The sequence below is a fragment of the Brachypodium distachyon genome, chromosome 2, assembly GCF_000005505.3.
Source record: "Brachypodium distachyon strain Bd21 chromosome 2, Brachypodium_distachyon_v3.0, whole genome shotgun sequence".
NCBI classification, from domain to species: domain Eukaryota; kingdom Viridiplantae; phylum Streptophyta; class Magnoliopsida; order Poales; family Poaceae; genus Brachypodium; species Brachypodium distachyon.
In genome coordinates, this window is record NC_016132.3 from 54290619 (window position 1) to 54313798 (window position 23180).

At 46.5% G+C, this 23180-nt stretch overlaps 2 protein-coding genes across 2 annotated transcripts; both read left to right on the forward strand.

Moving 5' to 3' along the window:
• Positions 1 to 224: 224 nt before the first annotated feature.
• Positions 225 to 9631, forward strand: LOC100824479 (sterol 3-beta-glucosyltransferase UGT80B1). Its single transcript, XM_003564649.4, has 14 exons — positions 225 to 694; positions 1436 to 1569; positions 2110 to 2352; positions 3039 to 3150; positions 3301 to 3471; positions 4790 to 4853; positions 5444 to 5501; positions 5821 to 5995; positions 6728 to 6858; positions 7200 to 7302; positions 7541 to 7617; positions 8302 to 8349; positions 8818 to 8967; positions 9153 to 9631. The coding sequence occupies exons 1-14, from the start codon at positions 499 to 501 to the stop codon at positions 9351 to 9353; spliced, it is 1863 nt and encodes a 620-aa protein (XP_003564697.2). The 5' UTR covers positions 225 to 498; the 3' UTR covers positions 9354 to 9631.
• Positions 9632 to 17939: 8308 nt separating this feature from the next.
• On the forward strand, positions 17940 to 20925 carry LOC100825086 (protein YIPF6 homolog). The gene is made up of 3 exons (XM_003564651.4): positions 17940 to 18605; positions 20148 to 20222; positions 20380 to 20925. The coding sequence occupies exons 1-3, from the start codon at positions 18108 to 18110 to the stop codon at positions 20638 to 20640; spliced, it is 834 nt and encodes a 277-aa protein (XP_003564699.1). The 5' UTR covers positions 17940 to 18107; the 3' UTR covers positions 20641 to 20925.
• The last annotated feature ends 2255 nt before the right edge of the window (positions 20926 to 23180 follow it).

The window sequence follows — 23180 nt, forward strand, 5'->3', positions numbered from 1 at the left end:
ACCCATTTCCAGGCCTATGAATCGCTATGCCCATAAATAAATACCGAGTATCATATTTTTTTTGGAAACTTGAAAATACATTTTTTGTTTACCGGCAAAATGTTTTTTTTTAACAAAGATCGTACTCGTACTACTCCGTTAGTAGCGCTGGCAACCACCTTGCTAGCTTCCAGTCGCTCGATAGCCCGTTGACTGAATTCACCGGTGGAACGGCATCTCGGAATAAAACCTCGTTTCTTCCCCTACACGGGGGTTCCACCTGCCGTTCGTCGTCCTCGTAGCAAACGCCTCCTGTCCAGTCCCACCATTCTCGTCGACGAGTCCACAGCCCACCTCGCCAGCCGGCAGCCTCGTACTGGCACGGCCCCTCACTGTCCACCCCGCCAAAGGGCATCGAGCGAGCCCTCGCCTCCCTCCCGGCGGCGCGGCCAATGCGCACGCGGTGCCGCCGACGCCAGTAGCATCCCCCCAGCCGGCCGGTCACCCCCTTCCTCGTCCATGCGGGGCATGGGGAGCAACAGCGAAACAGTGGTGGGAGAGGGAAGCGGCGATCGGAAGAGGAGAGGAGGCCGGGAGGCGGTGGGCGCCTCGTCCTCCTTCGCCGAGGGGACGAGGGAGTTCGTGCTGAGCTCCATGGACGAGAGGTTCTCCGGATCGGTCGATGCCGATGGGTTCCCTTCCTTGCGGCTGGAAGGTTCGCTTCGAGATTTTGTTTTTGTTCTATGCCCGGTTGTCTTGCTATGCAAGGATTTAGCATGTGTCCAGATGCTGTTTTTGAGTTTCGTAAAGTTCAGTATCACTGTCAATGCAAATGTGTGATAAATTGGGCAGTTACGTTCTGGAAAAAGGGGCTGCTTTTAAGCGTTAGCCTAGTTAATTCACCTTCGAATCTTGAAGGGGTGTTCAGGGCAGGCACAGGTGTAGTGTTCAATGTGTCAGTGTAAGTGCAACCCTGCAAGGATTGGATATTGAGAACTTGCGGCGCAGTTTGCTGCTCTTGGTATTCTAATTCGGCTCTTGCTATAGATAACCAGACGATTGGTTATCATTACATTGCCTAGAATTTGATTTCTGTAGTTTCATCCTAGCCATGTCCTCTCTTTATAATTATCAATTAAGTATGTGTCTTAAGTTATTGTGATTTCATTCTTAAAAGAGTTTATTATGGTTTGAATGAAACTGCCCAGATTACCATGCAAAAATCTGAGTTTCAATGTTAATATTGCAACCTTGATTCCAATTGCATCAGGTGTGTCAACTGATAACGCCACTTTGCACTCTATTTGGAATTAAATCATTTCTCTAGTAAAAATATCTGGAAAATCGACTTGATAGAATAATAGAAATACATCAGAGTTATGGTAGCTGGTTTTGTACGTGTATTTCTGCTTGGGAACATCATTATTTACAGCACTATTATTCTGTTCTTCTTCAGGATTCGGGCATAGCAAGTCCACAACCGCTACTTCTGGTTGTTTTAAAGGGCAGGAACATGTTTTTGTAAGATCATACTCCGATAGGTTGCTTAAATGTGACCTCACGTTGGATATGCTATCAGAAAACGAGAAGGTATGTATGCTAGCACAGATTTTAATATCTCGTTTTGACACCTTTGCACACTAAGTACATCATGCAGTATTATATCTCAAAAACTGTTGGGACACGTCGGTATTCGTACCATGATGCAATAGTTTCATTGACCTTCTGATATTCAGAGTTGGTGATGATGTATAGTTGCATACCAGTCTCATATATTGCTATAGTTATTATTCTTATCTACGCTAGTTTACATCTTTACAGTGTGCTAGTTGTGTGGTTCCAAAAATGGATAGATGCTTGGTATGCTGTTTACCGCAATTGGGATGTACTAGGGCTTGGTTTTAGTTGAGAAAAATCTGTGAACATCCAGGAACCAACACTTCTATCCTAACAGAAATGACATCTACTTGCAAGTTGCAACAGCTAGGTTTTTCCTTATCAATGTACTTATTCAGGGTTACAGACACATGCCACACTGAACCTCAATAAATGAAGTCCTATGTGATGTTGGGTTTTATTCTGTGTGGTCAAACTATGTGCCCTAGCTATTTTTTGTGTTTGGTGTTTCAGATGAAGATAGTTGAGAAGCTGGTAAAGATCCAGAAAGATGGCACACTGGAGGTAGATGTGACACGTAGTGCCCTTGTTGCCTCAGAACTCTCGGCTATTGATGCTTTTGGTTCTGTGCCACGTGATGTTGAAGCAGTTACATCTGGATTGAGCAAGTCTGTCCCAAAGTTGAAGATTGCTATGCTTGTAGTTGGAACACGAGGGGATGTTCAGCCATTTATAGCATTAGCTAAACGACTTCAGGCAAGTGAACCTGCAACCACCTGTTAGAGATCCCAGGTGAAAAATGGGCATTATTGAAAATACATATGGTATTTCTAACACTTTTATACTACCTCCGATCCAAAATAAGTGTTGCACACTCGCAGTTTTGAACTAGGCTTAGTTCAAAATTCAGACACTTATTTTGGATCGGAGGAAGTAGTATTTACTAAATGAGTTAAGTTATCATTATTTCTCTTAAATCTTTAGACGATGGGATTATTACTGCCTGCCTATGAGGTAGCCGATGTGTGTCTTCTATTCTTTGAAATCTTTAGATGCTCCACAGCTGTGGTGATTGTTTACTCATTTGCAGCTCTACCTAAATTCGACATATCCTAATTTTTAGTGCTAATTTACATGCATAGGACGCTTTCCTGGAATTTAAGTAGCTTCCTTAGTGGATGGTTGTAATTAAAGGAAGGAAAACCCAGCAGATGTTCTTACACGTGGGTGACTAATCTGGCATCATCGACCTTGGAGGTGCTCAGTTAAATTATCCACTAGCTTTTCATGGAAAAGAATGACCTTTGCAAAGAAAGAAGAAGAACCATGTTACATCCTCCTCCAATTTTGTTTGTAGCTATCAGAAACATACCTAGTTTACGTTATATGTACATATATCGGTATATGTTCTTCATAATAGAAAATGATGCTATTTTCTGCAGGAATTCGGTCACCATGTTAGATTGGCATCTCATGTCAACTTCCGTACTTTTGTGAAGTCAGCCGGTGTTGAGTTTTACCCATTGGGTGGTGATCCCCGAATCATGGCTCAGTGTATGGTTTGCTGTCTGTTGCCCTTATATCATGTATATTATGCATCTGGTTAAGAAACAAAAGTGATCCAATTCTTCAGCGAGTTAAATGCACAAGAGTGCTTGCACTATACTCATACTCGACTTGTAAGCAATGCACTTTCAACTGCAGACATGACAAAAAACAAAGGATTTTTAATGGCTGGGCCCACAGAGATTTCTGTTCAAAGAAAGCAGGTCAAGGAAATCATTTTCTCTCTCCTACCTGCATGCACGGAACCTGACTTGGATACTGGAACACCTTTCAGAGCTCAGGCAATAATAGCAAATCCTCCTGCCATAGGTGGGTCCATCAGCCAATGCACTTCTTCTTTACTTATTGTTATAAGATTTTTATAATCTTTGTTGATTTACTTAACATGTTCTTCCACCAGATATGTAATCCTGTGTAGTTGTGTGGCTAGATGGCACAATATATACCTTTATACATGGAACAGATTCATATTCATTGTATAACTTTGGTGCCTTTCTCGGTTCGATACGTGTCATTGTTCCGTTAATGAGGAAATTCTTACCTTCTCAAGCAAATATAGTGGCTCCAATTATCCCGTTTGAGTCATAAAACAGATAGATGAAAGTCATAAGACCACTTTGTACATGTTGTAGTGAAAAAAACACAGAGCAGGTGGTAATGTGCCGGACGTTGGATGGGCCGCTGTATACCAACAGAATAATGAACACAGATTCTATACAGATTGAGCCTTGGCTCAGAGTGTGGGTCTGACAACCCTGCAGGGACTGTTCTAGGGTTCCTCGAAAGAGAAAAGCCTAGAGCAAACCTCAAAATATGAGATCCTCATTCAAGTGATAGATGGTTCATCCTTGGTAGTGTAGACTTGGTCCATTAGATGTATGAAGTCTTTGGTTCATAGTTCATGATAGATCATGGACTTTTGAGTGTTTCTTTCTCTAATGGATTTCTTTAGTCTTTCGGAATTCTTAAAATTGTTCGCTCATAATCTTCCTTGGTCTCCCCCGGATGTATGTAGCCACTATACGTGTGGGAACACCCCATCTGGTCTTAGTTGTTCTTACAACAGTATATGAAACTCTGTAAGTAAGCTTGCAACTTAGTCATTCTGGTTTCCTAAGTTCCTTACTACTTAGTATTGCATTCAATAAAAACTAATAAGTCTGCTGCACAGTCCTTGACAGTACATCAATTTATGTTTTACACACACTTACTTGCTTTCACCCTGAGGTCTTCACTATTTCAATGAATGCCACGATTGACACGTACCAATATGTAAACAGAGGGTTTCCAAGTTAGTGTTGTTAGTATAAAAAAATTGGTGCCAAACTTTGCCATTGGGATACTTACTATTCCAAGTAACTATTCCTAGTAAAGAGTTCCCTAAAAAAAGGTAAAGCTTGTCTGCAACATTGCCATTGGGATATTTACTGAATAGTGAACGAATTTTGCCTTCTAAGTTCTACCGACTTGAACAGTCATGTTACTCCAAACTTTGGTGCCAAATGGTTGTTTGACCCAATATTATCTTTGAATATCAATTGCCTTTCTGGCATGTGGTATCTTGTGCATTATACGACTTGTACATACGGTGGAACTGATAATACCTTAACATGTTCCACGTTTTCAGGACATCTGCATATTGCTGAGGCACTTGGGGTACCCCTGCACATCTTCTTTACTTTTCCATGGACGTAAGTCTGTAATGTTCTCACTGCCAGTATGGAAACATTTCACCATTATAATTTTGTTGTCTCCGTGTGAACACATTTTTTACCATGGTATCCCTCTGGAACTACTTAATGTGTTTAATTGCCTTAAGTTTAGCATCACACAAAAAACCAAAGTTCTCTTCGTTTTGATTACTCGAGAATATTTTTTCCCATTCCTAAAGAATCCTTCAATTGCTATCACAGTTGACTCCAGGGAAGGTCCAATTAGCTCCTACTTCCTGGGCATGTATTGCCATCTGATTGCTATACACTACTATTTCTTTTTTTCTATGGCTGCTAATCAAACATTAACCTCTAGTTAAACTGCACTAATCTTCATTTTGTGCCGGATATTATGCATTTGTCTCTTGCGTGTCAGCTTATCTCTTATATCTTTTGGCTACAGTGCTAACAGGGTCATTTGCTCACAATAGAAATTGTAGTATCACATAGATTGACTCAGTAATGTAAACAAAATAGAACACTCTGCATAATAAATATTTATATGTACTATTCATTATTCAAGTGAGATTACTACATATGTTATCCTAATTGTTAATATTCGTAGGCAGGCCAACTAATGAGTTCCCTCATCCATTGGCGAGAACCCCTCAGAGTGCAACCTACAGGGTAAAACCTTAACCGTTTCATGGTTGTGCATGTTAGAGTTGTAGATATATATCCATGTAATATTCCCATTGTATAAGGGGTTTTCTGCATATTTACCACACCTGTACATGTATACATATTGACCCTTGGCCTCCAGGGAATACAAGTCGCATCCTTATACAATGGGGATATTACACGGTTATATATCTACAACTCTGACAGTGCACATGCAATTTAAACATGTGTATTTTTCTATATTTGGTTGAATTGGTCATGTGCCAATTTTCCCTCCAAGATATAGAATTTCAGATTCTGACATCTTTATACCTCTCATGTTCAGCTATCGTATCTTATTCTGGATTTAGTAATTTGGTGGGGCACGAGAGGATTCATAAATGATTTCAGAAAGAAGTTAAACTTGCCCCCTATTGCTTACTTCAGCACATATCATGGATCCATATCACATTTACCTACCGGATACATGTGGAGTCCTCACCTTATGCCGAAGCCAAATGGTATACTGATATTAGTTTTAACTTGTGGTCTTGACTATTTATCAGTAATGAGTTTGAAATTGATCACATCTGCACCCATTAATTGTATGCAAGAAGCTTCCACATGCATGACATGATATTTATATTTTGTTGTTAAGTGTAAATCCATGCGTATACTATCTTTCATTATTTGGGTATATTCCTTTCTGGTCTTTAAATTTGTCAAGTGTATCTTACCCAATAAATTTTTTAGGAGCCAAAAGTTGAAACTTTATGTTGGCTCTAGAAAAGGTTTTACCTGAGGTTTCACCAAATAAGCATCATCGGGATTGGAATTGCTGAAATGCCCAAGAAGATGATTGAATCTTTGTCTAAGGGTTAATTGCTTGCGCTGAAGGTTTATTTGATATGCTTCACCTGGTGGAGGAAGAGGAGACTTAGTTGGTTATGTTTTAAGAACAAGCTTCCTACGAGTCAATTTATCCTGTTTCTTAGCTTAGCCAGCTCTTGACTTGTCTTGTGTTAGCAGCTTTTTCTTTCGATCCTGTGGATCCTTAGCTCTTAATTTCGTACATTTCATATTATCAGTAATATCTTTCAGTAGGGTTCTCTCCTATTTTTACATAAAAGAGAAAAGGGTTTTGTTTTTTAGATTAGTCACTTGTTAGTTTAGCTGATAGAAATATGTCATTGCAAACTTTATGCTTTAATTGGATTTATTATGTTACCCATGCTGATGACGTTCTTCTGCAGATTGGGGTTCTCTAGTGGATGTTGTGGGATATTGCTTCTTAAATCTTGGAACCAAGTATCAACCTCCACTAGAGCTTTCACAATGGCTTCAACAAGGGTCCAAACCGATATACATTGGTTTTGGTAGCATGGTACGGACCCTATGTGAAAATGCCTTATGATGATTATAAAACAGTTCAATAATCAGTATTTACCTATTATATTTAGTAACTCTGATGGTAATTCCTAACTATTACTACCTGTAATAAATTTTGTTCTCAGACCATACAAGCCACAACCTTGTTTCTTTGGTTCCTCAAACTGTAATTTTCTTTCATGAGCATGATTTCACCATTCTTAATCACAATCCATCTTTTAAAAGAAAACGAAAATAGGTTGATAGAATGTTGGCAGGCATAGTTTTCCCTTCTTTTGTCTTGTGGATATTAGATCAACAATCTAATTCGTGGTATGTGGTTTATTTTGTTTGAAGCCTCTTGATGATGAAAAAAAGGTCACTACTACCATTTTGGAGGCGCTAAGAGAAACAGGACAGAGAGGAATCATTAGCCGTGGTTGGGGAGATCTTGGAAGTTGTAAGTCACCTATTCATCATTTTAAAGCTTGGGGGCCTGGTATCATTATGGTGTGCGTGGCATATTGTGATATTTTGTAGCATGCGAGTAGTGAGTACTCCAACATGTGAGTGCTCTTCTATAGAAACCGATGCTTCTTACATTTTCTAGGGACTTATGCAGATGGATACAAAAGTGTTTTCATTAGTCCACATTTTCCCTCTGCCTTATTATCTATTCATGCAACTTGCACCTGCAGTTTCAGAAGTTCCAGTTGATGTCTTCATTTTGGAGGATTGCCCTCATGACTGGCTGTTTCCCCGCTGCACTGCAGTAGTGAGTTTACTATTTCAGCATCACCATTGTTATCTTGCATGAATTTTCATATAGCAGTACCATCAGGATATTGTATTCAGTGAATTGTAGAACTGTGAAAGCAGAAATAAGAAGGGGAGATTTTTTTTTCTAACTGTTAGAAATCATATCAATATGATGTCCAGCTCATTCTTTTAATAAATCCCCACCTAAATGTATTCCCAAAAGGAGGCCCGAGGGGCAATACACATTGCCGGAGCAAGGAAGAATGCAAAAAAACAGAAAAAGCCCAGTACACAATTACAACGCAATAATGTGAACTTTGTAACCGTAGTTTTCAAAACCAACTGGCCAGGCGACTGCTTTTCCGGTTACCTGGTTGGACCAGCTGTTTGGGTGGTCTGACTGCGCTTCAATAGACTATTTCAGTGTCAAACTCCTTCGTTAATCAACACAATGCTTCAGCACAGCTGGTAGTTGCACTGCTTTAGAAGGCTAGGGGCGTGTGCTCAAGAGTCAAGACTTAGTTCCTCGCATGCTCTGATTTTTTTTTAAAGAAACAGTATAGCAGCTGAACCGATACTTTCTATTCAAATGCTGGCTCAGACTTTTCTTCAGAGCTATGCTTGTAACATCCAACAGTGCAAGGGTAGCACTTCTGTTTTTGAATGCAATTATACTAATCCTGTTATGTTTGTTTATAAGGTGCATCATGGTGGAGCAGGTACCACAGCAGCCGGCCTGATAGCTGGGGTAAGCTACTAGCCTGTACTCCTGATAGAGGTTGAATGAACATAAGGTCTCTTAGAACATGATGCCTTCCAATGTTTTAGCACAAAACATGCTACTCACCAGTCACCTCTGTACAAAAGCAGAGCACTCAAGGCCTCCACCATCCACACATCAAAGGTTCAGCTGACATATAATCTGCATTTTTTTGTAGAATAAAACACTCCCAATCCTGATGCTTATTATGCATGGCATCCTTAAGTACTCCCTCTGTCCAACAAAGGATGTCTCAACTTTGACTAAATTTGAATGCATCTATACATTAAGTCATGTATAGATGCATCCAAATTTTGACAAACTTGAGACATCTTTTGTCGGACGGAGGGAGTACAAGAACTCCTTTAATCTGTGCTAAGCGACTTGCATTTCCTTATCATTCACTACCAACAATCTCTAGTGAATGTCCTTAACTACTCTTTGTGCTCTTAACAGTGTCCAACCACCGTAGTGCCCTTTTTTGGCGATCAGTTCTTCTGGGGCGACATAATTCATGCACGTGGTGTGGGTCCTGCACCTATTCGTGTAACAGAGCTTACTACTGAAGCACTTTCAAATGCAATAAGATTCATGCTTGATCCCGAGGTAGCACTACTTTTTACGCTCTTGGTATATTGTGTGTTTCTAGTAACTTATGACCTGCTCACTTGTAATCTTTCACTGCATAGGGAAGCATGCGGCTAATCCTATGATATATGAATACATTCTTTGGTAGTACTGAGCAGATGCATTGTGTTGTTAATTAATCCGTTTGTGGTACTTTGTTGAAGGTAAAATCACGATCAATGGAACTGGCAATAGCAATAGGGAACGAAGATGGTGTTGCAGCTGCTGTAGACTCGTTTCACCGACATCTGCCTTCAGAACTTCCGCTTGCTCCACCAACCCCACCTGTAGAGGAAGAACGATTAGATCTATTTCAATTGTTTTCTCGATGCCTTGAGAAGTGTTGTGTCCCATTCAATCTTTAGTTGTTCATAGGGTAGATATGGGTTCAATTTATTTATTTATTTGTGAGGTTAGATAGTAATTAGTGTCTTATTTAAGTTGTGGGTGTGAAATAAACTCTGGTTTATCAACCCAGACAGTTCTTCAACTTGCCTTATTGTAAATATCACAAATAAGGGCACGGTAGTAGTAGCTTTTGCTGTACATGGCCAGGGAATTTTCCATGTAAATTCGTGTTACATCTATTTTGCTGGTTGGTGGTGGTAATTTGAATTTTCTTGCGAGGAAATTGTTGTGCATATTCAGCCTTTTCTATTTGCTTATCTTGTGGAGTCAAATGTTACTTCAAACTCATGCTATTGCTCAAATGTTACTTCAAACTCATGCTATTGCAACTGTAGCTAATGATCTTTTCTGTGTTGTAGAATTCAGATCTACTCCCTCCGTCTCATATTAAGTGACTTTCTATTACATGTATCTAGACGTTTTTTAGACATAGATATATCCATATTTGAACAAATTTGAAATTTGAGAGAGTATTACTTGCACTGTAAGGTCTTGGATGTTCCTCTCGGGCTGATTTTCCAGTGTGTTGAGGCAAATGATCGAGAATGACCGTACATCAAGTGTGACCACTTGAGACCTTGCACAAGCCAGAATAGTCTTATAACTGGCAATAAGCATTAGGAATCCGCTTTCAGCAGGCTAGCAGCTGAGACGAGACAAAGACTTCGTCTTTCGCGGCCTCGCAGGTCGGCCAGGGTGTTAATAAATCATGTGCACGAAGTCTGTTCTGTTAGCACTTTGTTTTCACGTTTTCGGTTGTGTCAGTAGGCATCGAGCTCGTGACGTGTATGGCAGTTTGCCCATGCCCGAGTCCAGGGGGCCTCCACCTCCGCCAGATTGATGTCGTGGGATGGCACGACGCAACAATCGTCGGGAGTGATGGCTGGTATGATCCGTCTTTGTAGGAAACGCCGTTGTGCGTGATGAATAAAAGGAGAAAGAGAAAAGCCGGGAAGGTTTACACGGCACCAAACGATACTTGTCTCATTTTCTGTCTAACCAGTTCAACGAGAGAACCAGGCGAGGGAGTGAGAGGAGTAGAGAGTTGAGAGCTCCGGCTAACATTTGGTATCAGAGCCACGAAAGGCTCTGAGCGCCATGGCCGGCAGTCAGGATCGCTCACGCGAGCGTTCTCTTGGTGGTTCGCGGTCGGCTTCGCGACGGCTGCAAGGTCAGAGTCCTGGCACGCGGCGGAACGACAACCGCCAGATAATCGTCCAGGAGAGGGTGGTCGCCGGTGGCGGGGGGAACACGATCACCTACCCCGAGCTAACGGCGACGAACTACGTCGAGTGGGCGCAGGTGATGAAGGTCAACTTGCGTGCCCAGCGGTTGTGGACGGCCATGATCGCTGAGGAGGACGACGAGATCAGCGAGGTCGATGAGATGAATGCCCTGGCGGCGTTGATCAAGGCCGTGCCGCCGGAGATGAAAGGCATCATTGCCTCCAAGGAGACGGCCAGGGAGGGCTGGGAAGCCATCAAGTTCATGCGCCTCGGCGTGGAGCGCGTGCGTGAGGCGGCGGCGGAACGCCTTCGCACGCAGTGGGAGCGTTTCGCCTTCAACCCCGGCAAATCCCTCGACTCGTTCGGCATGCGGGTCAACAACCACATCAACCACATGGAAACACTCGGCGATCCGGTGGCGCCGGTCACGGTGGTGAAGAAGTTTCTAGCGTGTGTGCCGGAGAAATACATGCAGATCGCGATGTCGATTGAGACGCTGCTCGACCTCAAGCAGGTGTCTCTGGAGGAACTCGTCAGACGGTTTCGCGTGGCGCAGTTCCGGTACGCTCTCGGGAGTGGCGCGTCGAGCGCTGCCGGTGGGCAACTCCTGCTCACTGAAGAGGAATGGGAGTCGCGCCGCAGGCAGCGGCAAACGGGCCAAGGCAGTGGCAGCCTCAGCCAGAACGCGGGTGGCGCGCCTAGCGCCCAGAACGCAAACGGCAACGGGCGCGGCAAGGCGCCGAAGCAGCATGGCATCGGGCACGCCCGCGACGCCAACGGCAACATCGATATGTCCAAGGTGAAGTGTTTCAATTGTAATAAGATGGGACACTTCTCCAAGCATTGCAAGGAGCCGAGGAAGGAACGGAAGGGGAGGGCTAACCTGGCCCAAGCCGACGATGAGGAGCTGGCGCTTCTCATGGCGCGCGTGTGCGCGCTGACCATGATCACGGACGAAGCCGAGGAGCGGGTCATGCTCAATGAGGAACGCTCCAAGGCGCGCGCGGCCCCCAGCGATGGGCTGTGCGACATGGCATAGTTCCTGGATAGTGGTGCGTCGAACCACATGTCCGGGCGCCGTGAGATCTTCTCCGAGCTGCACGCAGGTGTTGGCGGGCGCGTGAAGCTTGGGGACAGCTCTGTGGTCGGCATCGAGGGGCGCAGAACGATCGTCTTCACGTGCCGGAACAGGGAGCACCGCGTCCTCACCGACGTCTACTACATCCCACGCCTCGAGAGCAACATCATTAGCCTCGGCCAGATGGACGAGATTGGGTGCGAGACGAGCATCCACCGCGGGGTGCTCCGCCTCTGGGATCCGCAGCGCCGCCTACTTGCGCGGGTCCAAAGGAATCGGGGCCGCCTCTACGTCCTTCATCTTGAGGCGTGGACGCCCGTCTGCCTGTCGGTGCGCGGCGACGTCGAGGCCTGGCGCTGGCACGCCAGCTACGGCCACTTGCACTTCAATGCGCTCCGGAAGCTCGCCGGCCGCGATATGGTGCGCGGAATGCCACTCATCGACCAAGTGGACAAGCTTTGCGACAGTTGTCTGGTGGGGAAGCAACGTCGAGCACCTTTTTCCCGCCAGGCGATCTACCGCGCCACGAGCCAGCTCGATCTGGTTCATGGCGACCTTTGCGGCCCCATCACGTCGTAGAATCCTGGTGGCAAACGTTATTTCCTGTTTCTTGTTGATGACTACAGTAGGTTCATGTGGCTCACCCTGCTAACCAGCAAGGACGAGGCAGAGGGCGCCATCAAGAAGTTCAAGGCGGCGGCCGAGAACGAGTCGCAGCATTCGTTGCGTGCGCTGCGCACAGACCGTGGTGGAGAATTCACATCGAACAGCTTCACGGCGTACTGCAAAGAGCTGGGCGTGACGCGGCACCTGCCGGCGCTGTACTCACCACAACAAAGCGGTGTTGTCGAGCGCCGAAATCAAACCGTCGTCGGCATGGCACGATGCCTGCTGAAGGCGAAGGGAGTGCCGGCGGAGTTCTGGGGCAAGGCAGTCACCACGGCGGTGTACCTGCTGAACCAATCCCCGACGGCAAGCGTCGAAGGCAAGACATCGTTTGAAGCATGGCACGGATGGCGGCCGAATGTGCACTACCTTCGCACGTTTGGCTGCATCGGCCATGTTAAGACGGTGAGCCCTGGCATCAAGAAGCTTGACGACCGAAGACGCAAGATGGTGCTGTTCGGCTACGAGCCTGGGAGCAAGGTGTATCGCATGTACGATCCCGTGGCGAAGAAAATCCAGGTCACGCGTGACGTGGTGTTCGACGAGGCAGCTGCGTGGGACTGGCGCACTGACGCCGGCAACGAGAACCCTGGTATGTAGATCAGTTTACTGTTGAATATACACTATATCCTACCACGACGAACTCGGCATCGTCACCAGCTCCATCCAGCCCGGCAACGACTACAACGCCTACATCCTCTGCCAGAGTTTCTGCCGCGGCAGGTTCTACCGCGGCAGAGCCAGCGGCAACGGCAGCGACGCCTCCGGCAGATCCTACGGGGCATCCGATGCGCATGAGGGCGCGCGATGGCATCGTGCTGCCAAACCGGCAGTACGACGATTTCATCACCAACTTTGATGATGAAGAGCTGCTGCTAGCTGGCGAGGAGGAGCCGCACACTTTCTCTGAAGCTGAGCATGATGAGAGGTGGCGGCAAGCCATGCTCGACGAGCTGGGCTCGATTGAAGACAATGCAACCTGGCGCCTTATTGATCTCCCTTCTGGCCACCGCCCAATTGGCCTGGAGTGGGTGTTCAAATTAAAGAAGGATGCAAACGGGAATGTTGTGAAGCATAAGGCACGTTTGGTTGCAAAGGGATATGTTCAGCGCCAGGGAGTGGACTTCGAGGAAGTCTTTGCACCTGTTGCCAGGCTGGAGTCAGTGCGTCTGATCATGGCTCTGGCAGCACAAGAGGGATGGCCGGTACATCACATGGATGTGAAATCGGCGTTCCTAAACAGAGATCTCCAGGAAGAGGTGTATGTAGCGCAGCCACCTGGTTTTGTGGCAGCAGGAGCAGAAGGCAAGGTCTACAGGCTTGACAAGGCGCTGTACGGGCTGCGCCAGGCTCCGCGCTCCTGGAATGCGAAGTTGGACCAGTGTCTCGACGAGCTGTGTTTCCAGAAGAGTGACAGCGAGCATGCAATGTATGCTCGCGGCAAGGGGGCTGCACGTCTCCTCGTCGGTGTGTATGTCGACAACCTGATAATCACCAGCAATGATGAAGAGGAGATAACCAGGTTCAAACAAGAGATGATGTCCAAGTTTCAGATGAGTGACTTGGGGCTTTTACACTTCTACCTGGGCATTGAAGTGCAGCAAGGGGCAGACGGCATTGCCCTATGTCAGGCTAGGTATGCAGCGAAGATCCTGGACAGGATGGGAATGGCAGATTGTAACACATGCCAAGTGCCAATGGAACCAAGGTTCAGATTGAGCAAGGTTAGCACAGCCCCATCAACTGATGCTACCGTGTATCGCAGTGTTGTCGGCAGCTTGCGGTATCTGGTGCACACGCGTCCGGATCTGGCATACTCAGTTGGCTATGTGAGTCAGTTCATGCAGGCTCCAACGACTGGACATCTTGCAGCAGTGAAACACATTCTGCGGTACATCGCAGGTACTCTGAACTATGGCTGCAAGTATACAAGAGGATCGGGGAAAGGAAGGCTCATTGGCTATAGTGATAGCGACATGGCGGGCAACGTCGATACCCGTAAGAGCACAAGTGGAGTTCTGTTCTTCCTCGACTCAAGTCTCATCAGTTGGCAGTCGATCAAGCAAAGAGTGGTGGCGTTTTCTTTGTGTGAGGCGGAGTATATCGCTGCAACAACGGCAGCTTGCCAAGGCGTGTGGCTGGCGCGCTTGCTCGGCGAACTGATGAACAAGGAGGCTGATTCAGTCACCCTAAAGATTGATAACAAGTCGGCAATATCCCTCAGCAAGAACCCTGTCTACCATGAACGAAGCAAACACATCAACACAAGGTGAAAGGGAAACCTTGCCCCTGTATGGGTTTTGATGAATGATGACAACATGGTTGAGGAACTAATGAGTTACACGGAGTGTTTCAGGTTTTAGTTCCTCAGAAGAGTTGGTCTAACCAGCATCGATGACCCCTAAAATTGAAGTACAGGTACTGGTTTGAAGTATGAAGAATTCAGTGGCTTCACAGAAACTTCTGCGTGAAGTCTTCACTCTGATTTCAAATGTGTTTGAAAATCTGTCGCTTTCATGCTTGACCACCTAATCTAACCGTTGTGAGACACAGTGATAAAGTGTGAGCTAGAGTCTCAGGGATCACTCCAACGGGTCGCAACGGCTAGATCAGCCGTGGCCAAGGCTATATAAGACGACCCACCCCGAAGGAGTTCGGTGGTGAACCCCAGTGAGTTGTTTTGAAGAACACCTGATAAAACCCTTAGAGCTGAACTGAGCGTGAAGAATGGGATCCCTTCTCTAGCCGAGCACTTGAAGCTTGTTACTCTTGGTGATTGACATCACCTAGACGGCTAGAAGTCAGTGTTAAAGAACAATCGAAGATTGTGATTTGCCATCAACCAGTCTGTGAAGGTTCGGAAATCACCTCAAGATCTACCACGAGTAACTGGGCGAGACTTTGGTCTTAACTCAGGAGGATTGGGTGGACTTGTGTGTCCGCGAGTCTTGTGTGACTCAGCCCCCTCAACGGATACGTAGGATTGTGCCAACAATCTGAACTTCGAAAAACAAATCCCTGTGTCTTCAGTCCTGGTGATTTCGTTCCTCAACTTTTACTCTCTATTGAAGTATAACTGATTCATTGTGTTCTGTCTTCATTGCTGCTGCTATAAACTTGTTCATCTTTCTTCTTTCCGCTGCAACTCTAAAATTGCTAAGTGTAATCCCTGTTGTTGAAGTACTGTGACTGTCTTCAGTCTTCAGTCTTCATTTTGAAGAAAGTTTTAAACTGGTCACATTCACCCCCCCCCCCTCTGTGACATACTCGATCTTTCACAAGGTACCATTTCATTCGGGAGTGTGTTGACCAGGGGCAGGTTGAGGTGGATTTTATCGGCACCGATGGACAGCTTGCTGACATCTTGACCAAGGCGCTCGAGCGCGTGAAGTTCCAGGAGTTATGAGCCAAGATCGGTGTCATTCTGGTCAAATAGAGTGCACATGCTTTAGGGAGTGGATTGTTAATAAATCATGTGCACGAAATCTGTTCTGTTAGCACTTTGTTTTCACGCCTTGTTTTTCGGTTGTGTCAGTAGGCATCGAGCTCGCGACGTGTGCGAGTCGATCGTTAGTATGCACGGCAGTTTGCCCATGCCCGAGTCTAGGGGGCCTCCACCTCCGCCAGATCGATGTCGTGGGATGGCACGACGCAACAATCGTCGGGCGTGATGGTTGGTATGATCCGCCTTTGTAGGAAACGCCGTTGTGCGTGATGAATAAAAGGAGAAAGAGAGAAGCCGGGAAGGTTTACACGGCACCAAACGATACTTGTCTCATTTTCTGTCTAACCAGTTCAACGAGAGAACCAGGCGAGGGAGTGACAGGAGTAGAGAGTTGAGAGCTCCAGCTAACACACGGCAGACTCCGAACTAGTGCTTTTTTTTTATCAAAGGGGAACTCCCCCAGTTTCATTAATGAAACCATAGTTTAGCTACAAATAGAAATCTGTCAACGACAACAAAATGAAATAAAAACCGAAAAAATGGATCAGAAAATTGACAGCATCCAGGTTTTCAGCTGGTTCCAGCAAAGGGGAATGAGCTAACAGAACTAGCAGAACTGAACACCCAGCATTGGGGGGGGGGGGGGGGCGCCGGCGGAATTTTTTTTAGGGTTCCGCAGTGATCCAGCCGCACCCCCCAATACCAACTCCCCCCAATATTGAATTTCGGCAAAATTTAAATGAAGTACGTGAAATTTAACTAAACTCGATGAAATTTAATTAAACATAAAGTTTTTTCATTACATAATTCTAAAATAAAAAAACGGCCGCCTAGTCGTCGAGGTCGTTGAAGTAGGCGAGGTAGGCCTCGTCGATGTCGTCGGAGTCGATGTTGATCGGCTCCACCTTCACCTCCGGCGCCGGCCTCTTCGCCGCCTTCTTCTTCTCGGCCTCCTCCCTCGTCGCCTCCTTGGTGCTCTACGCTGCCTCCTCGGCGTCCCCGGTGGCGCGGTTCCACCTGGGGTCCTCGCGCTCCTCCGCCGTCGGCCCGTGCCACCAGTGGGCGTTGACGGCGGCTGTCCAGGCACGCTTCGTTGGCACCGACGGCGTCGAGATGCCGCCGTTCGGCAGCCGGCAGTTGGGCGGCACTGGGTACTCGTGCTCGTGTAGGGCCTCGGCCTCCTCGAGCATGAGCGTCCCTCGGCGCCATGTCTCATCGCCGGAAGCCATGGCGGTCGGGAGGGTTTAGGGCGAGAGGGGCGAGAGGAGGAATGCCGAGTACCGCCGGTGGTCGCCCCTTTTTATATTGCCGGAATGCGAACCGGCGGGCGTGTGAACACGGCGATAACGCGGCCGCGTGCGCGACCGGCGGGCTGCCGCCATTAAAATCCACTTGGGACCCGAGGAGGGGCCGGTGAGAAACCGGTGGGACGATTAATCGGTCGCTGACATTGCGAGCCCGTCGCAGTAACGCGTTGCGCTGGTGCCCCCGCTCGCCCCCCGTGGGCTGGGTTCGGCCTGGGGGCGCCGGCTAACTTTTTGGACCGCGCCGGATGAAGAAACAAATTGGGGAGATTGGCTGGATCGGAATTTTCACGCCGGCGCCCTCCAATCCCGTTTAGGGGGCCTTTAGGGGGCGCGACTGGAGTTGCTCTTAGGGCATCTCCAATGGTGGTCGTTACTAATTATCTTCTCTCTTTTTTAATATGTATTTTTATTTTTTATTCTCTTCTCTTTCTTGATGGACCCACATGTCATCTTCTTCACTTTCTTGGTACCCGCGTAGAGGCGGTTACTTCTTTTCAAGTAACCGCTATCTAATTATCTTATTTAAGAGTTGTTCTCACTGGTCTAGTATTTTTTGGTATCCGTGAAGTAACCATGGTTGAAGATGCCCTTAGTCATCGCTAAGAATGCGGTCAAAAAAAAAAACGAAGCAGACGATGATTGATTGTACAACCAACTACCAGGCCAGTTCAATCCTATGCTCTGCTAGTAAACCCGATCTCAGACCGTCCATTTTTCCGATCGACGACGCATTAATCGTGCAGCCGGCCGTGCCGTGCGCTCTGCAGCCTGCAGACATGACACTCGCGTGCCAGCCGGCGCGTCTCCCTCTTTAGGCTCTAGTCCCACTCCCACGCAAAGCAGGCAGGCAAGCACCCGCAAATCTCCCTCACCTCCCCAACCCCCAAGGAACCCCCCACTCCCCGTGAGGGCGCGAGATCTCTCTCCCCCCCTCAGATCCGCCTCCCGGACACCGCCAGTCCCGGGCTCCCGCCGACGCCGACGCCGCCATGTCGCAAAACCACGGGGACACGATCCCGCTCAACGCGTCGTCCGCGCAGTCGGACATGGACGAGATCGAGAGCCTCATCTACGCGGCGCCCTCCGCCACCGTCCTCCCGGCGCGGCCGACCTCCCCTCCGCGCGCCTCCATCCCGGTCTCCACCTCCCCGCTCCCGGCCCCCGCGAAGCCGCCCCTCCCCGCCTCCTCCATCCCCATCTTCGTGCCCCAGGCGCCGCCTGCCTCCTCGGCCGCCCCGCCCGCGTCCGTCTCCGTCGCCATCGCGTCCGACGGCTTCGGCTCCGCGCCCAACACGCTCACCGAGCCCGTCTGGGACACCGTCAAGCGCGACCTCGCCCGCATCGTCAGCAACCTCAAGCTCGTCGTCTTCCCCAACCCCAACCGCGAGGACCCCGGCAAGGCGCTCAGGGACTGGGACCTCTGGGGCCCCTTCTTCTTCATCGTCTTCCTCGGACTCACGCTGTCCTGGTCCGCCTCTGTTAAGAAGGTATCGATACCCTTCCACATCCAGATCTCGTGGTAGCTCTTGCATCGATATGTCCTCTGTGGAGATGTAGCCTTTGCATAGTTAGACAGAGTTTGATCTGGTAGGTTTCATGACCTCTCCTGGTAGATTGAACTGTGCATTATTGAACTGCATGGCACGTCTCATGGTTTGCTTCGAGACCAGTCAGTGATAATTTCCTCTGCAAGTTCAATGCCGCTCTTGGGACAACCGAATCTGGTGTTCTAGGGCTAAGAGCTAGTGTTCCTTTGCCGGTGATAATTTTCCCTTGCAAGTTCAATGTTGCTATTGGGATCACATAATCTGATGTTATAAGATTAAGTGGTATTGTTCCCCATTTTTGTTCACCTTCACACTTTCATAATTGTAAATTTGTAATTGCTCATCCTAAAAATGAATTCTGCTGTAGATGTTGACGTCTCTGATATTTTCGGAATGCAGTATATTCTTTGTTCTAAATTTGATTGGAGGCATCACAATCGTTAAACTTGATTTATTTACACTAGTGGTCATGGTCAATGATGAGCTGATGTCTTTTCTATACATATGTGTCCTCAACCTTGATCTATTTCTGGCAAAACAGAAATGTCCAACGTACCAGTTATAGATTTGTGTCAAGCTGCAAAGATTGTGTCACTATTTGTTATCTATTACGCAATATGGTACGTATATGATATTGTGCCTGACAATTATCGTCCCCTAGAACATGTGGATATCCATATGAATTAAAATGTGCAGGGACATTTGTAAGTTGTAACAGCAAATTGTGCTTCTAGAAACTTGCATGAGTGTCTGTAATATTAAGTGCTGAGTAGTTTTTTTTTAATGGTCAGAGGCATCAAGTACATTTAAGTACTGAGTAGTGACTTGTGAAAACTGAGTAGCGACAAAAAAAAAAGACTGAAACTGCTCTTCGTGTGCATATGATCTCAATTGGTTATAATCCAGAAGGCTGCGCTAGTTCTTATAACTGGGTATATAATTTGTTCTTTAGCTATTGGTGTTCTTTTTATGATATTGTACACCTAAAAGAAACCATAATTTTGTTCGACAATTTTTCTTGCAGAAGAGTCTTGTGATATTATTTGTATTTAAATAATGTAGCTGCATTTGTGAGGAGCCTGCTAGGTGTTTGTCCTGAATGAGCGGAAAATATGTCAAACTGCAATTGTCTTTCTCTGCTGCTTTTCCTGATGCAAGGCATTAGGCATGGCATCTACTGTTGTGGTTATGGTGAATACATGCTATGGAAGGAAGACTGATGGTTCAGTTACGCTCTTATATATTTCTTGGTTACATTGAACCATCATAGTTAGTGACTGATGAACTATTTATAATTTTGATTTTTGAACTTTCTGACGTTGATCTCTCTGTGTTGACGTATTAGCATTATTGTGTAGTTTTTTTCTAGCGGACAACATACTGTATGTGGTGTCCCTTATTGTCCTCTACCATTGTAGTTTACAGTTTATCTTTGTTTCCTTCTGTGCTGAAAATGCTGATTTCTGTGTTTTGTGTTTGTAGTCTGAAGTTTTTGCTGTTGCATTCGCTGTCCTGGCAGCTGGGGCTATAATTCTAACACTAAATGTTCTGCTTCTGGTAAGTGCCCGCTCTCACAGAAACATGCACACCTGCTTGTTTGTTCCCGTCATGCAACCCGCTGCTGTGCTAATCAAACCATGCTTTTTTTTCAACGGTCTAATCAAACTATACTTATTGTTGAGTTTTGGAATGATCTCTTGATGCCTCCGTGCAGGGTGGGCACATCATCTTCTTCCAAAGCCTCAGTCTTCTTGGCTATTGTCTGTTTCCTCTGGATGTTGGAGCCCTAATTTGCATGCTGAAGGATAGCGTCATACTAAAGATCATCGTCGTAACAGTCACTCTGGCGTGGAGCTCCTGGGCTGCCTATCCGTTCATGAGTGCTGCTGTCAACCCAAGGAGAAAGGCTCTGGCCCTATATCCTGTCTTCCTCATGTATATTTCAGTTGGGTTCCTCATAATTGCCATAGATTAATCCTGGGGGGTGAGAATTGTAGCAACTCCGTAAGATTTTCCGCATTGAACCACCAGAATATATACAGGTTTGAATACATTGTTCCCCTTATGGAGGCTTTGCTTATTGTTTTGTCTGAGATTTTGGCCTTCACATGAGGGAAGCGGCAAGGCTGTAAAATTAGTCAAAAATCTATATATGTTGACTGTTGTAAATGGCATCTCGCTCCTGTCTTGGACCACGTAATTGACTACTTCAAACTCTCTTAAACAGCTATTATATGGTGTTGTGTCGTGACTCGTGAAAGATATGCCAATGTGCCCCTTATTATCTAGCTTACTCTGTCATCTCTGTGCTGGGGTCTGGCATTTCTATGGTGGTTAGTGATGCCTGTTCTGGTTATGTTGCAGGATCTGAAATCCACATCAGCAAGGTCCGAAATGGTATGTAGGTAACATGTTGTTTGGGAGGAAATCAAGTCGTTCGAAATCATATGTGCTATTGTGTCTTCGATGTAGTGACGGGTGTTCTGTATGACGGCCATCTGTATGATTCTAACGTTAAGCACTGGTTTTGTGCGAGGCGCACTGGTCTCCATGCGCCGCACATCACGCCAACAGGCAAGCCACAGTTGGGAGGTGCTGTGACTTCTGATCGGCCGGTCTTGGGCTGTTGTTGACTTGTTTCCGTGCTCTTCATTGTGCTTGTGCCTGCTAAGTGACCTTGTACGCTTGGTCTTTCCTCTTCCTTGTGCTAATGCTACAATGCGCGTGTGCGCGTGATCTCTTTGACTCTTAGAGTCTCACCACACAAGCATACGCGTATTCATTCGCAGTCCCTTTCGCCACAAGACCATCGTAACTATCCCATCCTGACGACCTGACCAGCACCATCGTTTCGCCTTGACTCGAGCACTACGCTTTCGCATATTACAAAGTACTCATACTGTCATACACATGAAGCCAGTACAAATAGTCAAGTACAGTACCGAACTATCCAGCTTGACCGGCCCCATCCGCAAGCAGTCCTCTCCTCTCTCCGCAATTCAAGCTACAAAAACTTGATCATTTGAAGAGAATTCATCAGAATCTCCGCACTTTCAGACACAGTGAAGCTTCCAGAAGCACCCAACACACCCTAAGATTAGCCAAAGTCCAGCCAGGAGTGAAGGCAAACCGAAACCGGGAGTCATGGACGGTTGAATGGTCCCTGCCCCGCCCCGCACATGCATTCGTACGTACGAGTAACTTCTTGCAGCACAACTCCTCTGGTCATCGGTAGCCGCACCAGATAGGCCATGTGCGAGGAGGCGGCCCTGACGCTGAAGGAGATGGAGGCGGCGGAGCAGCTCACCGTGCTCGCCATGGGTGGGTGGACGTGCAACCACGTCTACGGCGAGGCAGTAAAGCAGGAGGAAGGCGGTGTTTTGGAGCCAGACGCCGTCCATGGAGATGGAGGTACAGCGAAGAGGAGAAGACGGAGATACCGGTCACTGGCGGCCATCTACGTACAGGGAAGCCAACTAGCTAGCCAGTACTAGTCGTGCAGCAGTCTCAATCAGTTAACTGGTACTAGGAATTTTTGACAGATTGAAGAGAGAGGTCGAGTTTTCAGAACGCATATTTGGGTTTTATTCTGAAGTTACTCCGTACTATAGTTTATCGGTTTGCTGGTTTAATTGGTTCTGCTTGACAATGTTTAGATAATTAAACACATTGGTTGAAGTTTTGATTAGAATCGTTTTTGGCTCAACGTCCGGACATTTTTGTTCAAAAACATGCGGCACGGTTGCGTTCTTGCATCACCAGGGTGGTGGCGAACCGGAAAACAGAATCGGTACTCAGAGAGGCCAGCCAGCAGATAAAAGTAAGTTTTCAGCCCGCAATACTACCGGAAAAAACACCAACACATGTAACACCAAACTAGTATCATTAGGACTATTATCAAGTACATTTCATATTGCACTTGTTTCGTATTACATATTTTGGTATTTTTATCTAGAACTTCGGTCAAATTTGACAAAGTTTGACTTAGAGCAACTCCAAACACAGAGACATTTAAAAACAGAGAGATAATTATTATTATTTTGCAAAATTGATTGGTATTCTCCTAGGCACCCTTGAATTGAACTAGGCCCGTACTTGCTAATATATACACTACCGCCCCAGGCCCTGGCACCACTGTAAATGCCAGGCAATAGTGTGCTATGCCAAGTTCATAATTATGATAATCCAAATACCCAACATTACAAGAGTATTGTGATGAACTTGCGTTATTGTCAAACATGTGTTACCCACTTACGGTATGATAGCTATTAACGGTTCAAATTCATTAAAGTGTAACTCACCTACACCTAGCATTGGTCTGGTTTTGAATCCAGAAGATCTTATATATCACTAGATGCTTTCAAGGAAGGGTTCTTCAAGTATGATATAAAGTCGTTTCCTCTCAGAAGTCATTGTTAGGGTTTCTCATCCAAACCGCTACAGGTGCCCTAGCGCCCACCCCTCATCTCTCACATCTCTCGGCTCTAGTCTCTAGCGTCTCCATTGACGTCGTGA